Source organism: Vulpes vulpes, chromosome 12 (assembly GCF_048418805.1).
Source record: "Vulpes vulpes isolate BD-2025 chromosome 12, VulVul3, whole genome shotgun sequence".
Taxonomy (NCBI): domain Eukaryota; kingdom Metazoa; phylum Chordata; class Mammalia; order Carnivora; family Canidae; genus Vulpes; species Vulpes vulpes.
In genome coordinates, this window is record NC_132791.1 from 13,126,725 (window position 1) to 13,144,275 (window position 17,551).

Consider the following 17,551-nt stretch of genomic DNA (forward strand, 5'->3'; position numbering starts at 1 on the left):
ATGGGGCAACTGGGTGGCTCAGTTGGTTAAGGGTCCGACTCTTGATTTCAGCACAGGTTACGATCTCAGGGTTGTGAGATCAAGGCTGCACTGGGCTCTGCACTAGACATGGAGCTTGCTTAAGATTCTCTCTCTCCCACTTCTCTCTGCCTCTCTGGAAAAGAGAGAGAGAAAAAAAAAAAAAGAAAGAGAGAGAAAGAAAAAGCAAGAGAAAGCAAGAAAAGAGAGCAGGAACTAAACTGAATGGTACTTCCTCATTATTGAGCCATAATCCATTCCCTGAGAAATCTCTGGGCAAATTTCACTGATGCCTATGTATTTATATTAGATTGCAATTTATAAACTAACATCCACCATAGAATATAATGCCATCATCTTGGTTTATTTTACCCACCTGAACACCATCATAAAAGATTAACAAAGGAAAACCAATATTAATGGTTAACTAATTCCCCCATCGTAAAATTCCTACTGCTGGGAATTCCAAGTGTGTGTGTGTGTGTGTGTGTGTGTGTGTACACGTGCAGTGGGGAAAAAGTGCTACCATACATGAAATGCTTCCTCTCACAGTCTTGAATAACTTCAGATGCTAAGTTTTGTTTTATGCTGTATAAATATCTATGATCTTACCTCTGGTCTCTAGAGTCACTGGATCAGAATACTCTCCAGCTACAGCTTTGTTACAAGCTCGTACTCTGAAATTCATATATTTTGAATCAAACTTCAAGCCTGAAAAAAATGAAAATGGTTTTCAGATATGAAAAATAAAGGGATCTATTCCAAAAGCATGAGTATGAACCTTCAGACACTTTCCCTCCTTGGAACTACTTTTATGTTAAAACGGTGATAATAAAAAAAAAAAAAAAACAAAAAAACAAAACAAAACGGTGATAATGCCTCAAATAAGAGTAATCAAAATTTATCTATTACTTTCTTCAAAAGAAATAAATTATATACAGTTTACCAATATGGATTTTTTAAAAATCTAGTGATAAAAAGGTACTTTCAAACCTTGTTAAAAGTGATGTTTCATTCAAGGAGAAATGCTAATTTAAAATAACATATTCAGGATGCCTAAATGGCTCAGCAGTTGAACATCTGCCTTTGGTTCAGGGTGTGATCCTGGAGTCCCAGGACTGAGTTCTGCATCAGGCCTGCTTCTCCTCCCTCTTCCTGTGTCTCTACCTCTCTCTCTGTGTCTCTCATGAATAAATAAATAAAATCTTTAAAAATAAATAAATACATAAATAACATATTCAATTTCTGGAAAGAAGATATCCTAAACAATTTTTATATTTATGAAACATTGTCTTTTTATGTGAAAAATGAATTTAAAGAAAAAGTAAAACATAGGAAACTCTGAAGTAATCAAGTCTAGATTAAAAAATCCTAATCTATGGCATCTCTGACTGGCAACTCTGATTCTCAGAATTATGTTTGAGCCCCACAATGGACGTAGATTACTTTAAAAATAAATAAATAAAATCTTTAAAATCTCAGTCTAAAAATTACTAGCTATGAGATCATCAACAACTTGAAGGAGCCAGTTTTTGTATCTGCAAAATAGAATAATAGATTCAACTTCATAATTATAAAGATTAAATAATAATGTATTGTGTAATACACTTCAGCCCAGCTCCTGACAAATGGTAAGCATTTAATAATGGTAATGTTACTGCTCATGCATAAGGTTGAACAATTCTGGAAACAGTTGGCCATTTCAAATACCAAAGCCCTATGTATGTAGAGATACCTTTTTAAAGACTTTTCAAAGGCTAACACAAATTTCTAATGCCAAGTCACAGCTCTTTAAGTATTACTGTGAAGGTAGTCATAAAAAGGTAAAAGCAACAATTTTTATAGTACCACTGAAATGCAGAGTAGTACGTACATCTAGAAAATTGACAGCTTTTTTATTATTAAAAAATCAAGGGTAAAATTCAATGTTATTCTGAAATATTGTTTCCAGAACACCCCTTCATGTTTGTTTTACGTACATTGTTTTACCAGATTACAAATATCCAGAACTAATTAAAATGAAAGTCTTCCTGATATTTTAAGAGAAATTTACTTCTATAATAAATTATAAAAAAAGTCAGCTTGGCCAAAGAAGCTGAACTTTATCTTTTAAAGTAATTCAAAATACTTTTCACAATTACACTTACTTTCTGAGAATGAGATTTATGAAATGAAGTCATCATTTTACCTGACAGTGTATATTCAGTACCCTTAATATTATCAATTGTCTCCCAGCATCGCTCATCCTTTACACGTGGAAGTCCATCAAAATTAGTTTTCCGATGTTCTAGTATAAAGTGATCAATCTTATTATCTTCTTCTGGCATTCTCCAAGCTACTGTTACAGAATTGTCTGCCACCAAACACTCTACTGGATCTATCTCCGGAGCTTTAGGGACTGAGAGAAAAAGAAAAAAAAAAGCTCATTTCTCATTTATTATAGTACTAATCTAATATTTATGTTTGTCATTCAAACTTTTTTTCATGTTGTTTTTTAATGGTGTAATTGAATGAGGCTAACGGAAAGGATACTCTATAAAGGCAAAGTAACTATTTTTCAAAGTTCCATATAAAAATTCATGTTTAAGGTTTTTTCATAGACTTACTCAAAGTTTATTAATAAAATCCTAGTTGGCAAAAAGCAAGTCAAATATGCTAAAGATAAATAATCAAGAATAACTTGTTATTCCTCAACACATACTTTTTAATCTACTACTTCAAACAGCTATGGAATATAGATTACAATCCTGAAATCGTGACCAGAGCTAAAATCAAGAATCAGAAGCTGAGCTACTCAGGCACCCCCCAAAGTATTAATTTTTAAAAACTATGACAACAAAGGAATTATACACAAAAGTTAAAATGCAAAGCAATGTAGAACTTAAATAACAAAGTAAACCAAATATTTTACATCTTAGACAAAATAATCAAGACCATGATGAGTCCTAGAGGTCCCTGGGTGGCTCAGTCAGTTATGTATCTGACCCTTAATCTCAGCCTGGTCTTGATCTCAGAGTCATGAGTTCAAGACTGTAGCCTAGCATTGGAGACTACTTTTTTAAAAAAAGGCCAATATGAAAAGAATTTGATATAAATTTGACATCTTCAAGCCTAACTAGTAAGAAAAGAGGAAGGGAGAAAAATGGGACAACTGATCTCCATTAACTATAGTCTCCAAAGTTCAACTCTTGTCTGTGTAATTGTATAATAAATATTTAGAATCTGATATACCTTATTAGTAAGATAAAAGATAACCAAGTAAGTATTTTTTTAAAGATTTTATTTATTTATTCATGAGAGAGGCAGAGACACAGGCACAGGGAGAAGCAGGTTCCCTATAGGGAGCCTGATACAGGACTAGATCCCAGGACCCCAGGATCATGACCTGAGCCAAAGGCAGACACTCAACCACTGACCCACCCAGGTGCCCTCCAATAAATATTTACCATGTCACTATGGTTTATTTTCTTAATCTAGCTTTTGTAGGGTTCTTGTCCCTATAATACATAACAAATGCTAATCTCAATTATTGAAACAAGCAATATAGACTAGTATTCACTGCCAAAAGAATAAACCACAGGCATTTATGAATTTAATATGCTCTACACTGCCTACGTGTGAGGAAATATAACAGCCTATGGCATGTAATAATTTTGTTATTTTGCTGAGTCAAACGCCGGTACAAAAGCCTGAAAAGTCAAAAGCCTGAAAGTTCTAAGAGGCTGATGTAAAGCAAAAACCATTTAATTTGTAAGCAGGCCCAGCTAACTCCCCAGAATCTACATCTTAATTCAGCTGCCGTTCCAGTAAGAATGTATTGGCAAGTAGATATTTCTTTCATGTGAACAATGGCCTCCAAAAGAGAACAAACTGCTAGAAGTGGCAACTGAGTTAAAAATGAAAAAAAAAAAAAATCCAAGAAAGTGATGATACCTGGAAGGAGAAAGAAAATTTTGATAATCTAAGAGTGGTATATGTTAAATTAAGGCTGACCTGGATCTAATGTGTGGAAAGTTCACCCAAGATTCTATACAGAAGAGTTGAGTTCATCAAATGGGAGACAGAGCTTCAGGGTAAGATGAAAAGTGGTATATTTGTAACAGAAAAAAATACTTAGGAAATGCAGGACTTTCTTTGGAAATGAGAATGGAAAGCAATTCACAGCAATTTCCATAAAGTAACACTCAACTGGCAATAGTGTGGAAACTGGCTCAAGAATTTTATGTTCCTGCATGTGAATGTAAAAAGGCAAGTGACATCAACACTGCCACAGATATGTTTCTCTTCTTAGCTGCAGGAGGGAGCTCAGAGAGGATGAGGATATAAATTCTTAAGTTTTAGTGTATAAAAAATAGCTTAGAGTAGAAGAAAATGACTAGAATTATTATCACTACCACTTCTATTTTTCAAACTCAAGTAAGTGTACAACTCATGTTACTATACATACTACAGTGTAAGAGTTGATTTTTGTGGTGTTTATGGAACAGATTATTAAAGGATGAAGATATTGGTTTTTCGGGATGCCTGGGTGGCTCAGCGGTTGAGCGTCTGCCTTCAGCTCAGGGCATGATCCTGGGATCCCCACTGAGTCCCACACTGGGCTCCCTGCGGGAGCCTGCTTCTCCTTCTGCCTGTCTCTCTCTCTCTCTCTCTGTCTGTCTCTCATGAATAAATAAATAAAAATCTTTTTTTAAAAAAAGGTATTTGTTTTTCTAAGTTAATCTGATTCCATCTTATGGGAAATTTTTATGCTATCACAGAATAAAAAATTAGTGACATGAATTCATCATTCACAATTTTTAACAACCTACTATAATCTTCCTTTCAGATGAAATTCCTCCACAAAAGGTTTTCTTGTTTTTTATTATACTTCATTGCTTGAGACTGTCATAACACAGTTTGCCAAAAAAGGAAATCCTACTGTGTATGCAATCTACTTGACTTTTTAGTAGACATGGCCTTGGTCTGTTAAGCCATGAAAGAAAACCCAAGAGAAGGAAAGTAATAGTGAAAAGACTGCTTTTTAACAGTTTTTTTTCCAAAAAAAATCAAAATAATAATACTCATGTATATATTCATGATCCACAACTCCTTTCCTTCTGAATTTAGAAATAGTGTGAATGACACTATAATAGTAATTCTGAAAGGCGAATTTACAGGTAGATATCCACTGACAAATATACCTCCTTCCTCTATACCTATGGTTCCTTCTGTCATCTTTTCTTTTCTTTTTTTTTTTTTAATTTATTTATTATAGTCACACACACAGAGAGAGAGAGAGATCGAGAGAGAGAGAGGCAGAGACACAGGCAGAGAGAGAAGCAGGCTCCATGCACCGGGAGCCCGACGTGGGATTCGATCCCGGGTCTCCAAGATCGCGCCCTGGGCCAAAGGCAGGCGCCAATCCGCTGCGCCACCCAGGGATCCCTCATCTTTTCCTTCTATAAACTCCTCTAGAGGGACGCCTGGGTGGCTCAGCAGTTTAGCGCCACCTTTGGCTAGGGCATGATCCTGGAGTCTTGGGATAGAGTCCCACATTGGGCTCCCTGCATGGAGCCTGCTTATCCCTCTGCCTGTGTCTCTGCCTCTCTCTCTCTCTCTCTCTCTCTCTCTCTCTCTGTGTGTGTGTGTGTCTCATGAATAAATAAAATCTTTTAAAAAAGAATAAACTCCTCTGAAAATACCACACAGGTTAATACCTCACTTAAACTACCCTTCCTTATTAGTTCCATTTTGGTTTCATGACTACTAACCTATCTTTACAATCATATTTTAAAGTCCCTGACCAAATACTCAGAGAATGGTTTCATATGATCAACACTCTCTATTCAAAAACAGCTAATCTCCAAAAATTAAAGCCAGTTCTAACTAGAACCTGTAATAAAAAGCACCTGTAAATAAGTAAAACAAACAAACACCTGATCCCCTCAAATCATCATGTTCAAACTGTTTTAGCTATCAACCTAATGCCACTTCTTGACGTTAGCTAAAAAGAGAATACCAACAAACGGTCCTTAGTTTGCTTTCTCACATAAGTGGGAAAAATTGGGGGCTCAATTTCAAATGGTTTTTGCTATCCTCATACTAACCCTTATACTAATACTCTAATAAACCAGTTTTAACCTATTACTACTGGAAATAAAAGTTCATCTAAGCCAATAACCACAACTATACTGGTAATGGCAGCAGCTAATATGCACTGAGTATTAACTAAGTGCCTGGCACTATTTTCAAGCGATTCAGAGGTTTGAATTCATTTAATCCTCATAAAACCCTAGAAGAGTAACATCACATTTTCAAGATGAAGAAAATGAAACAAAGTTAAATAATTTGTTCAAGGTTCACAGTAAATAAATGGCAGCCAGGATTCAAGTCTAAGTCTGGCCCCCAAACCCACTGTTAACCATCATGGTATATTGCTTCCCTTTACCAAATTAACAATCATAGATACCCCTTTAATAGGATTCTCAAAATGGGACTCCTGGGTGGCTCAGCGGTTGAGCGTCTGCCTTTGGCTCAGGCGTGATCCCAGAGTCCCTGGATTGAGCCCCACAACAGGCTTCCTGCAAAGAGCCTACTTCTTTCTCTGCCTATGTCTCTGTCTCTCTCTCTCACTCTGTGTCTCTAAAATCTTTTTTAAAAATTCTCAAAATGGAATTTTTACTACCAGTAAAATAATTCTCTAAAAATAAAGACAACCCAAAAAAAAATAAAAAAATAAAAATAAAAATAAAGACTACCAAATTTAATTATTCCTTAGCTGAATGAAGGAAAAAACCCACACTATACTTAATATTTACATTTCAAAGTCCATTACAATAAAACACTTCACATGTAATATATGTACATACTTACCGGGCAAAAACTTCAAAGTTTGCAGCATCTGTCTTTCCTGAGAAAAATCCACCATTAAATGAGTCATGTTGTCACTGACCTTTGGTTTCAAAGAAAGGCGAAAGGCTGAAGCCATTGTTACTCTACGGTAAACACAAATATACTTTTAAAAATAAAAGAATGGAGAGTATGCCATATTTAATTTATAAATGAAGATAGAAGTTATTTCATTTTAGTGATTTCAGAAACTATAACAAAGGTAACAAAGCTAAAAAGAAATTTGTTCTGAGTCTTTAGAAAATTAACTAAATAAAAAACTTTAAAATTTTTTTAAATTTAGACATTTAATATAACTTTAAGTAACTTTCCAGCCAGTTTTATAAAATTGCACACAAAAATTTCACAAAAGAAAATATCCCTTATAAATCATCGTTCACAGACCCAACAGGTGTCTGAACCTATGTACACTCAATCTCACTGACTTCCTGATGCCAACCTCATTCCTTTTCATATGCCAAATAACGAACTCTACACTCTCCTTGGTAGTCACAGCTACTCCCTGTAACCTCAATTAAGAGTAAAAGTACCCTGACCAAATACTGTACAGCCTAGTACCTGCTAAAGATAGGGCATGGATGAGAAAGGAGAGAAGTAAAATCACAATTTTGAATACCATGCTAGTAGGTATCACCCTGATGTATCAACATCTGATACATAGAAGGATACAAGGAGAAACAGCCCATATGCCATGGAAATAATAGTTCAATAAATATTTATTAGATGGGTGTGGTATAAAAAAAAAAACAGACATATACACAAAAGAAGCTATATCAGACCTCATTTTACCCAAAGTGTGGGGAAACTTTTCTGTCAATTAAAACTATAGATTAAAAGAAATTCTCATATTCTATTAATTTGTCGTTTTATCTCAAATTTCTATTTTCACATTACAGTAAATTTCCACAAGTGTCACAAAGTAACTTCCCTTATTATCTTTGGTCAAAGAATGATTAAAAGTACTATTCATGGAATATTGTCCTGTTAGTACATAATTTGGGAGAAGAAGTAAAGCTGACAAACAAAGGGAATACTAGGCCTAGTTATTTAGATCTGGCAAATATACCCAGAGATAATGCGGTATAAAAGATATTAAATTTACTGCTGCATTCAATTATTTTATTTCACTTTAAAACTAGGAAAGTAATTACTTTATTAATAACAGTGAGTCAACAATAGCTGAACTATCGATCAAGAAGAATGTTCTATACTGAAATACAACTTATGGGGAAGTGAACTCACTGAAAACCAAGCATAATGCTGAATATTTCACACACATTACATTAAGCTGTTGGTTCTCAAAAATTAAATTTCAGATTACATCAATAAGAGATTAGGAACAAAACCTAAGTCTTACTTTGTTCTTTAAAGCCCCCAGTATCTTTTCGTTTGAAGACTTCTGAAAGAGCTATATTCAGATAGGTACTTAGTATAAAAGACCACTGAATCAATGAAACTACTTGGATTTGAAACTACTTGGACGCTTCTAAATCTACTTAAATGTTGACAGCTGTTGAAAAAACCTAAAAGTATTTTAGGGAATTTAAATCTAAAATTTTATCTATAGGGATCCCTGGGTGGCACAGCGGTTTGGCGCCTGCCTTTGGCCCAGGGCGCCATCCTGGAGACCCGGGATCGAATCCCACGTTGGGCTCCTGGTGCATGGAGCCTGCTTCTCCCTCTGCCTGTGTCTCTGCCTCTCTCTCTCTGTGTGTGACTATCATAAATAAATAAAAATTTAAAAAAATTTTATCTATAAAACTTGATTTTAGGATGCCTGGGTGGCTCAGCAGTTGAGTATCTGCCTTCGGCGCAGGTCGTGATCCCAGAGTCCCGGGATCGAGTTCCACATTGGAGTCCCCTCGGGAAACCTGCTTCTTTCTCCCTTTGCCTATGTCTCTGCCTCTCTCTCTGTATCTCCCATGAATAAATAAAATCTTTAAAAAAAAAAAAAACTTGGTTTTAATCACTGTAGCCTCAAAGAAAAAGAATGTCCTCCAAAAGTACGTTAGAAAGGTCCATCAAAACCTAAACTGAATAAATTTAGGTAATTGTGCCTGAAAGCCCAAATCAACAACCTCAAATCCATAGATAATTCTCTACATTACAAGAACCAGATGGTTAGGAATATTTTAATTCACCTTGACTTTTTTTATTTATTGCCTATAGTACAAATTGAATACAAAGATCCTTTCCCCTCAGTTTCATTTTTACAAAGAAAAAATAACTGCAAAACATATAAATGAACACTTTCCATTTCCTCAAATAATCTAATTAACTTGACTCACCTTTTCATGACCCCTTTCTTTCAAGAAGCATAAGTCCACAGCAAACCTCAACTAATCCTCTTCCAACATTACTAAAAGCACCCATAAATATATATTAGTGATTGGGAAAGTTACAGAGATCTGCTATTATCTTTTCATTTCAGTTGCTTTTTCTTCTTGTCATTCCCACTGTTTCTCCTGCATAACTTCTACCACAACAAATGATAAATATTCAGTTCTCACAAATGATTTTTACATATTTGATTCTCTGCTCAAGTATGTTAGACACTCTTTCTTAAACATCATTTTTGCCCTCATATAAGAGAATAATCCTTCTTCACTAGTAAAAATTATCTTACTATGATTATGTATTTAAATTATTTTTATATCATAAATGGCAATGATGGAATTCTAGCAGCTTGCTTCTAGCAGCACCTAATAAAATATATAAGAGAAACCTGGACATTTTGAAGTTAAAAATCAAGTTTAAAAAATTAAGTCAAGACCCAGAAGTGTTCTTGAGAAGGAAGTAATAATTTCATGGGTAGCCAAAATAGATAATGTATAAGCTTTTTTGGGGTGGGGTGGGGGCGTGCCGTGACAGAGAAAAAGAATTCCAACTCCTAAGATCACCTAAAAACTAATTAAATCAAGCCAAGAAGTGGGCATAGAAGAGGCAAAGAGGTCAAGCTTTACCAAAGCTTTGCATTCAGCCATGAAAATTCATCATTAAATTGTGACAAAGCTGGACAAAGAAAGATGTCAGGGGTAAGGACAGATTCTTGGAAGTAGAGAACCATACAGATTCCTAGGAGAGGAACAAGAGAAGATCTTGCAAGGGCTCTTGAAAAGTCTTTGGATAAGCCGAAGCCTGATTAGGAAATGACTTCTAATCCAGAAAATCAGAGACCATAGCAAGACTTAGGGAAGTATGTGCCTAAACTGAAGAATAATCTAGCCACAGTGAAAGATGGGTTACACATAGCAAATTCCAGCAGATACAACCTAATTCTATCTTACTCAAAAAACTGACCTACCTAGCACCTACCTACTCACATAGCCAATACTTTTCACCTTCAGACTCTCATAATCACCTTTCTACATCCAGAATAAGATGATCCATGTTTTTAACCATTCTCTGATATAAAATACACCAAAAATACCTAAAAATTAGTATTTGTACTGAGAGTGCTATGAGTGCCATGTGAATCTTGCCTCTAGTCAAATAATAGATGATCAGAAAAACAGAATTGAAGGCTTCAGCCAAGATTGTAACAATAGACACACTGGTTTTCACACAATCCATGATGAATACTTTTGTGAATTATCTGATGAAGAATAAATAATTTAGTCTCAGATTCAGAGTGGTGCTTTGAAGAGATATGCCTTTCAGAGAATCTCATAATCCTCAAAGGAACTTTAAGGGATAATCTCACTATCATCAATGCTCAGTGACTAACCAGGAAGATCAAAACCATCCCTCCTGTGGTAACTCAATCCAAAACTGTCAGCAGCTTTTTTAGCCCTTTGGTGTACTCATTACAGCAAGTACTAAATTACCTTTCTGAATCCTGGCTCTACCAATGAGAAAGTCTTTCATGAGGTCATCACTTTCTTTAATTTTCTCTTCCCACACATTAGATAGTAGTGGCATGAAAAATAGAAAGAGATGGCACCAGGAACAGGATGGAATGAGAATACAAAGGTGTTAAACAGGAGAGCACTGAAGTAGGAGAGCTTTAGCTCTTGAGGACTATTAACAATGCTATGACTTCTCAGAAAATAGGACATACTTATAAAATTATGAACAAAAAAACATTGCAGGAATATATTTTTTAATTATCCAAAATGGGTCCCCATCGATTCATAGCTAATTAAGAACTGTACTAAAACTAACTATATAATATCAGAAATGAAATTCTTTAAGTATATAATTGTCCACAACTGTTTTTTTTAACCCTGCTAATATACTGTTTATCCCATAAGATATGCAAAAGACATTTTCTTTTTTTGTACATGGCATTAGGTATTTTTATTTTAACCAACAAAAGTGAAATAAGAAACTCTTCTTGAATTTCATTTCTGACTTAAATATTGATACTTATATAAAAATGTAGGTTTTATACCATACCTATCCTTGATCTGTCTGGCAGCCTTGGAGCAAATCAGGGAGAAGAGAAAGAAGGCAGTTAGTGCTTTTCATGCAAGTTTCAATGGCAGTGACATGCAAGAAAAGTTAGGATAAAATCCTGGAATAGATTAGTTCACAGTCACCCAAAACATGAATTACAGGAAATTTGTACAGTTCACATCAGCCTGCATAATGTGATGTTAGAACTATAGCAAAAACAATATCCAGACCCCATATAAATCGCCTTAAAAGGAGGAAAACTGAACACTTCAAACTAATTCCAGATGACTATAAATGATTTTCCTTACCTTAAGATTATCAAAATAAACCTCCATTTCCATTCAGTCTGACACTCTTCAACTAGAACAATCAATCTCCTTCATGGGGCACACATTTCTATGCAATCTAATGATTTTCTTATACATTTCAAATCTGCTCTCCAATTTTTCTTCAATGATCTCTTTCACCACTTCATCATGGTTGCTCCAAGTTTTCTCTATATGCCTCCCCTGGGCAAAGACTTTGTATTTTGAGGGCTTGCCTGCTAACATATAAAACTGAGCTGCCGTTCTACAATCCTTTACCCCAAAGAGTAAAGCAATAATGACAAAAATTCAGACGAGGAGAAATCAGAGAAATACTTCTACCAATAGGGTCTTTCCCTGAGATGACTTCATAGAACCTGCTAACTTAAGCCTACTTGGCATGGGATATCTTTTTTTTTTTTTGAGAATTCTAGCACAAATGTACAAATTTAGGAAAGGGCACAGCTGTCACTTGGTGCTGTAGAGTATACAAGAAAACAATACACATAAAATCCACTGTCCCCTTCACATTTACATACAATATATTCAACAACAGTTTTTCTCCCCCAAACTGACCACCATAATTAACAATGCATCTAATGTAAACCATGATTATTTTGCTCTACACTCTATCCTAGGTCGAGCACAAAGCTTGCCACATGGTGATACTAATAATTATTAAATTTAACTGAACACTAATTTGATATATATAGCGATGTTTCCGTTGCATCTCTTCTTCAGTTCTAACACTGTTCTTACTTGGTATTGGTCATTTTTATATCTATCCTAAAATAATGTGGTCTTGAGTACCTTTCTACATAAAAAAACAGAACTGACATTTATGAGATGAGCATGTGAAACATTTCCAGCACTACAATAATCAATTGTGAGATCCTGTATACTAATCATTCTCTTTTCTTTATTAAAAAATTTTAGTCTTCACTCGTTCTATAGATCCTTTCCAAGCTTCACATTTTACAGCAAACAACCCAACCCACTGGCATTAATATGTGTCTTACATCCTGACATGACTTTGGTACTAGGAATAAGAAATGTTAAAGTCAATTACAAAATTTTTTTTTAAATTATTGTCATTACAGCTAGAATTACAACCAAGGATTTTAATATAAGTGTCAGGGAAGAGAAAAAGGAAGACTCCTCTGCTCTTGATGTTTCTTTACATATAGATAAGTGCTTAAGTGCTACTAGCATTAATCACTCCCTTACCCTCTCTCTAATCCTTCATTTCTTTGGGTGAGGAGAAAGGACTTAATCTGATTACGAGTTTGAAAGGAGAAACTAGAAATAAGCTCAGCTATTTTCCCTCTTTCTGGAAGCTTGCTTGCCTACAGGGAACATATATTCTGTTCTTTCCCTCTGTGTAGGAAGTTTCACAGAAACAGGCACTCACGCGCTCTCTCTCTCTCTCTCTCTCTCTCACGCGCGCACACACACAGACACACACACACACAGAGTCGAGGTACCCTTGTATTGACCATATCTGGGTGGGAAAGTCTGACTAACTCTAGGATTCAATATTAGAAAGCTTGCCCACTGATATAAGCTAAATTCTCTAATATCATTTTATTGGTATTTGGCCTCTTATCAACTTTATTGCTTTATTTCCCAACTGTTTCAGAATTTGGTTAGGAGAATGTTACTTATCAATCACTCCCAAAGAACCTAACAATATGAAGACCATAACTATCTTTTTCTAAAACACTGATTTTCTTTCATCTTTCAAGAACATTATACAGTATGCATGTTTAATTTCCCCACAAATTGAATTTAAATAAAATATTAAAATAATAATAATAATCTCCCTACAACCATTTTTTAAAGTGATCTCTACACCCAGTATGGTGCTCAAACTTACAACCTTGAGATTAAGAGTCACATGCTCTACTGATTCAGCCAGCCTGGCACCCCCAATACTGTTTTTTAAACTAACCAGAATGATTCAATTGTGTGTCTAGTATTATTTAACTTTGTAAGGTGACTTTTCTTAGTGTGTCTGTGTACAAGTGTGCACATGTGCACATGCATGTAAAGTTTCCTTTCATCATTTAATGTACTAGGCTGCTTGTGACAAACCAGAAAAGGAACAGATGAAAAGCCAAATAATGCTGGAAAAATTGTCGTCTTGTGTATTTATATATAAACATACCCAGGTGATCAAACTGAAGACTCAGCGGTTCCTCTTTCATTTAGGTTCGAATTTAACAGTATATACACTGTGTAAATGCAGAAGGGGTTGAAAAAGTTATTCTGTGCAATGATAAAAGAGTAGAAAGTCTCAAATTCTGAAGATACCTCTCTAAAAGGGCCCAATTTTAAGAAACGTCTTAAATTGGAAAACAAATGGTTTAATTTTTTTTCTGGAATTTCTTCTCCCAAAGTAGAAATCTATCCAAAAGATACACATTACTGTACTGCTTGATTTCTGTAAATTTCAATTTCAAGAGTGATGTTATTTTGTCAATTAAATATCTCTGTTTACCAAGTACAAAATGATTCCAGAATGAACAGGCCTCAGTTAATTCTTTAGATTTTTGGGTAATGCTACTTGTTGTATATTATTAGAAAGTTTTCAAGAAGCATTAGCCACATTACCTTGCTCAATATCACTGTTTTCTATTTCAATTTCAATCACTATTTCCATTTCAATCTTCCACTGAAATCTTGGTTGCCAACACTTCATTTCTCTTTATTCTGATCAGAGTTGGTTCCTTTCTCCCTCATTCCCTTCCTCCATCTCTCAATAATTGTTTTCAAAATAAATCTTATAATTCTGATCCTTTATCAGTTATAGGAATCTATCACCTGAGACCAAACGCCCTTAAAAAGACCTGTAATAAGAGTACAAGTAGAAGTAATCACAAATGGTTCTTCATAATTACCAATTAAATATAAAGAAGTTAAACCAGATATTTTCCCAATCTTTCTTGTTTTTAATCTGCTATAAGTAAATACAGAAACTATTTTCTTTCGTGAGTTTAATTTAACAAGCACTCTGAAAGTTCAGATCTTATTTTTTCTATATTTCTTACTATCATATTTTTTTCTTTTTATAGAAAGATGTTATATGGAAAGTACCCTAGAAAATAACTCTACTGTAGCAGCTAACTTAACAGTATTTTCTAAACATTAAAATGGGAATAATAATAAAACAAGTAAGTTTTAGATCTTGCTTATTGTATTCAATGAATCATTTACCCAAAAAAGAACAAAATTTGGTATTTCCAAATCTCTTCCCAATTAGCAAAAGTTCTGAAACACCTCAGCAAAAAATATGGAGCATGAGACCAAAGGCTTAAGAGATCTGAGTTTCACACCACATGAACCAGCAAGTCACTTAACTCTTTTAGGATTCAATTATCTTATCTATAAAATGATGAGTACTAAAGCATCTTCAAACCCTAAAAGTCCATCCTAAGCCATCTTATTTGCACACAGTAGCTTTTAAAAATTATCCAAAATAAATTGAGCATTTTAACAATCTAATTCTCTGAAATATAGGCTGAAGTGAAGAGGCCGCAAGGGAAAAGTTAGTTAAAATCAGAGCATTAATAAAAAGCAACAAAAAATAATACAATTGACCCTTAACAATTTGAACTGCATGGGTCCACCTATATGCAGGATTTTATACCACAGTGCTGTAAATGTATTTTCTTTTCCTTATGATTTTCTTAGTAATATTTTCTCTAGCTTATTTTAAGAATTGAGCATGTAATACATATAACACAAAATATGCATTAATCGACTATGTTATAGGTAAGTCTTCTTGTCAACAATGAGTAGTTAAGATTTGGGTGAGTCAAAAGTCAGACATGGACTTTAAACTACATGGGGGTCAGCTCATAATTCTCATGTTGTTTAAAGGCCAACTGTATATCTGTTTCTGGGTAACAACAGAAAATAATACACTCACACTGTCAAAATGATGAATCTAGCAAAAACTAGATTTCAAAACTGGCATTTGCCTGACATGATTTGTCTTTATTTTGATTTGCAGTAAAGCCCAATAGAGTTCCTACTAACATTCTCAATGCCACACAACACTAAGAAACTTTTCAAGTCTTGTCTGTATATTTACATGGTCTTATACTTCAGATTTTCCTCTTAGATTTGGGATAGAAAATTTTGTAATATTTCCTTGAGACAATCTGAAAATGACTAACAGGCAAACATACAATACTTTCCCAATACTTTTTACAACACATAACTGAGACTTCTACCCTCACTCTAAAAATACCGTATTAAGGAATGACTTGGGAAATGCAAGGGATTCATCAAGAGAAAGTGAAAAAATATAGCTTCAATATGCTATTTCCCATTTGGAAAAAATACCATCATTAAAAAAAAACTAAAACAAAAACACTGCAAAACAGTTGATTCCATATGTTAAGAGTTTTATATTTTCTATACATATGTTTATAAAAAGAACTACTTTTCAAAAAAATATGATCATCTTAGTCTTCACAAGCTATAGTAAATAACTGGAAATAAACTTTGAATACAGTACTGGATACATCTGTTCTATATGTAAGCACATTTATATAACAGGAAACTTAATTTCTGTAAGACGTAAACATCCACAAATGAAATAAAGGTGAAAAATTATAGTCTGGACTACTCTGAACAAATATTTACATTTGTCTTTAAATTGCCTCAGTAACTAAAACATACATGCTTTCAGTGAAGGTCCTCTTCTCTCAGCATTCCTGATTTCAACCCACAGAAAACACTTCTGCCAATACTTCTATTCCCTTGAAAACATACAGAGCTTCTATCCTTTTCGTTTGTTCCTCCCTGTAGTTAGAAGCTGACACTGACTGAACAATACGCCAGTGGCTAGTTACTGTGAGTCTAAAGTGGGAAATACACAAAACATCCCTTTTCATCTGTGATCAAGTGCAGAAGACACTGTTCCCCTTTCACCCCACTTTGTATTTTTTATTCCAGTAAAGGCTTTGTGTACTGGTGACCAGTACCTCCCTTCTAGTCGGACAACTGGGTTATGTGTGGCAAGATAGTGAGGAAGTGGATGGTTAATGACTTGGAAATTACCCCACAGACTCAGCTATTTTCATTTGTTTTTAAGATTTTATTTATTTATTCATGAGAGAGACAGAGAGAGAAGGGGGCAAAGACACAAGCAGAGGGAGAAGCAGGCTCTGTGCAAAGGAGCCCAATGTGGGACTTGATCCCAGGACCCTGGGATCACAACCTGAGCCAAAGGCAGACACTCAACCACTCAGCTACCCAGGTATCCAAACTAGGCTCTTTTCAAATGTAGAATTCAAGTTCTATATTCGGGGTAGGAAAATAGAAATATTAATTTTGGGGGCACCTGGGTGACTCAGCCAGTTAAGCGTCTGCCTTCCGCTCAGTGGAGAGAGCCTGCTTCTCCCTCTCCTTTTGCCTGACACTCTGCCTACTTGTGCTGTCAAATAAAATAAAATCTTAAAAAAAAAGAGAAAGAAGTATTAATTTTGTCAAAGGATCCAAGCAATGCAGGCTATTAGCAGAGAAGCCAGGTATGGTGGAGTTTCAGCTACTTGTCCATCCAGAAATAAAGCAAATGATCCAAATCTCATTTGCTGGTGATCCATCTTCATATATTTACTATCAACCAAACTCCTAACAATTAAAAAAAATTAGTGAAAAATAAAACCAATTTGTAATACCAAATATTTAAAAATTAGTGTAAGTATGTTCCAAAAATCCTTTCCCATTTGTGCCATTTTTACCCGTTCATTTTCAGATTGCCTAATGCTGGTAAATAGCATAGCTTCATATTCAATTCTCATAATGAGGTACTATAAGGTGATCATTTAAATATTAGTATTTAAATTACTCTTTTTGAAGATAATAAAGTCTAAAAAGATTCATGGGCTGGATTCTAGCCTATGATTTTTTTGTGCCCATGAACTATT

The 17,551-nt window shown here is 34.7% G+C and overlaps 1 protein-coding gene across 3 annotated transcripts in view; it reads right to left on the bottom strand.

The window, feature by feature from the left end:
• Nucleotides 1-17,551, bottom strand: part of FSD1L (fibronectin type III and SPRY domain containing 1 like) — a 68,162-nt gene that overhangs the window by 22,794 nt on the left and 27,817 nt on the right. For all 3 annotated transcript variants that reach the window (XM_072727793.1, XM_072727792.1, XM_072727791.1), the window contains exons 5-8: nucleotides 11,308-11,330; nucleotides 6,874-6,995; nucleotides 2,207-2,416; nucleotides 631-729 (exon numbers count right to left, since the gene is read on the bottom strand). In XM_072727793.1, the coding sequence (XP_072583894.1) occupies nucleotides 631-729; nucleotides 2,207-2,416; nucleotides 6,874-6,995; nucleotides 11,308-11,330 (454 nt within the window). The remainder of the gene's footprint in view (nucleotides 1-630; nucleotides 730-2,206; nucleotides 2,417-6,873; nucleotides 6,996-11,307; nucleotides 11,331-17,551) is intronic.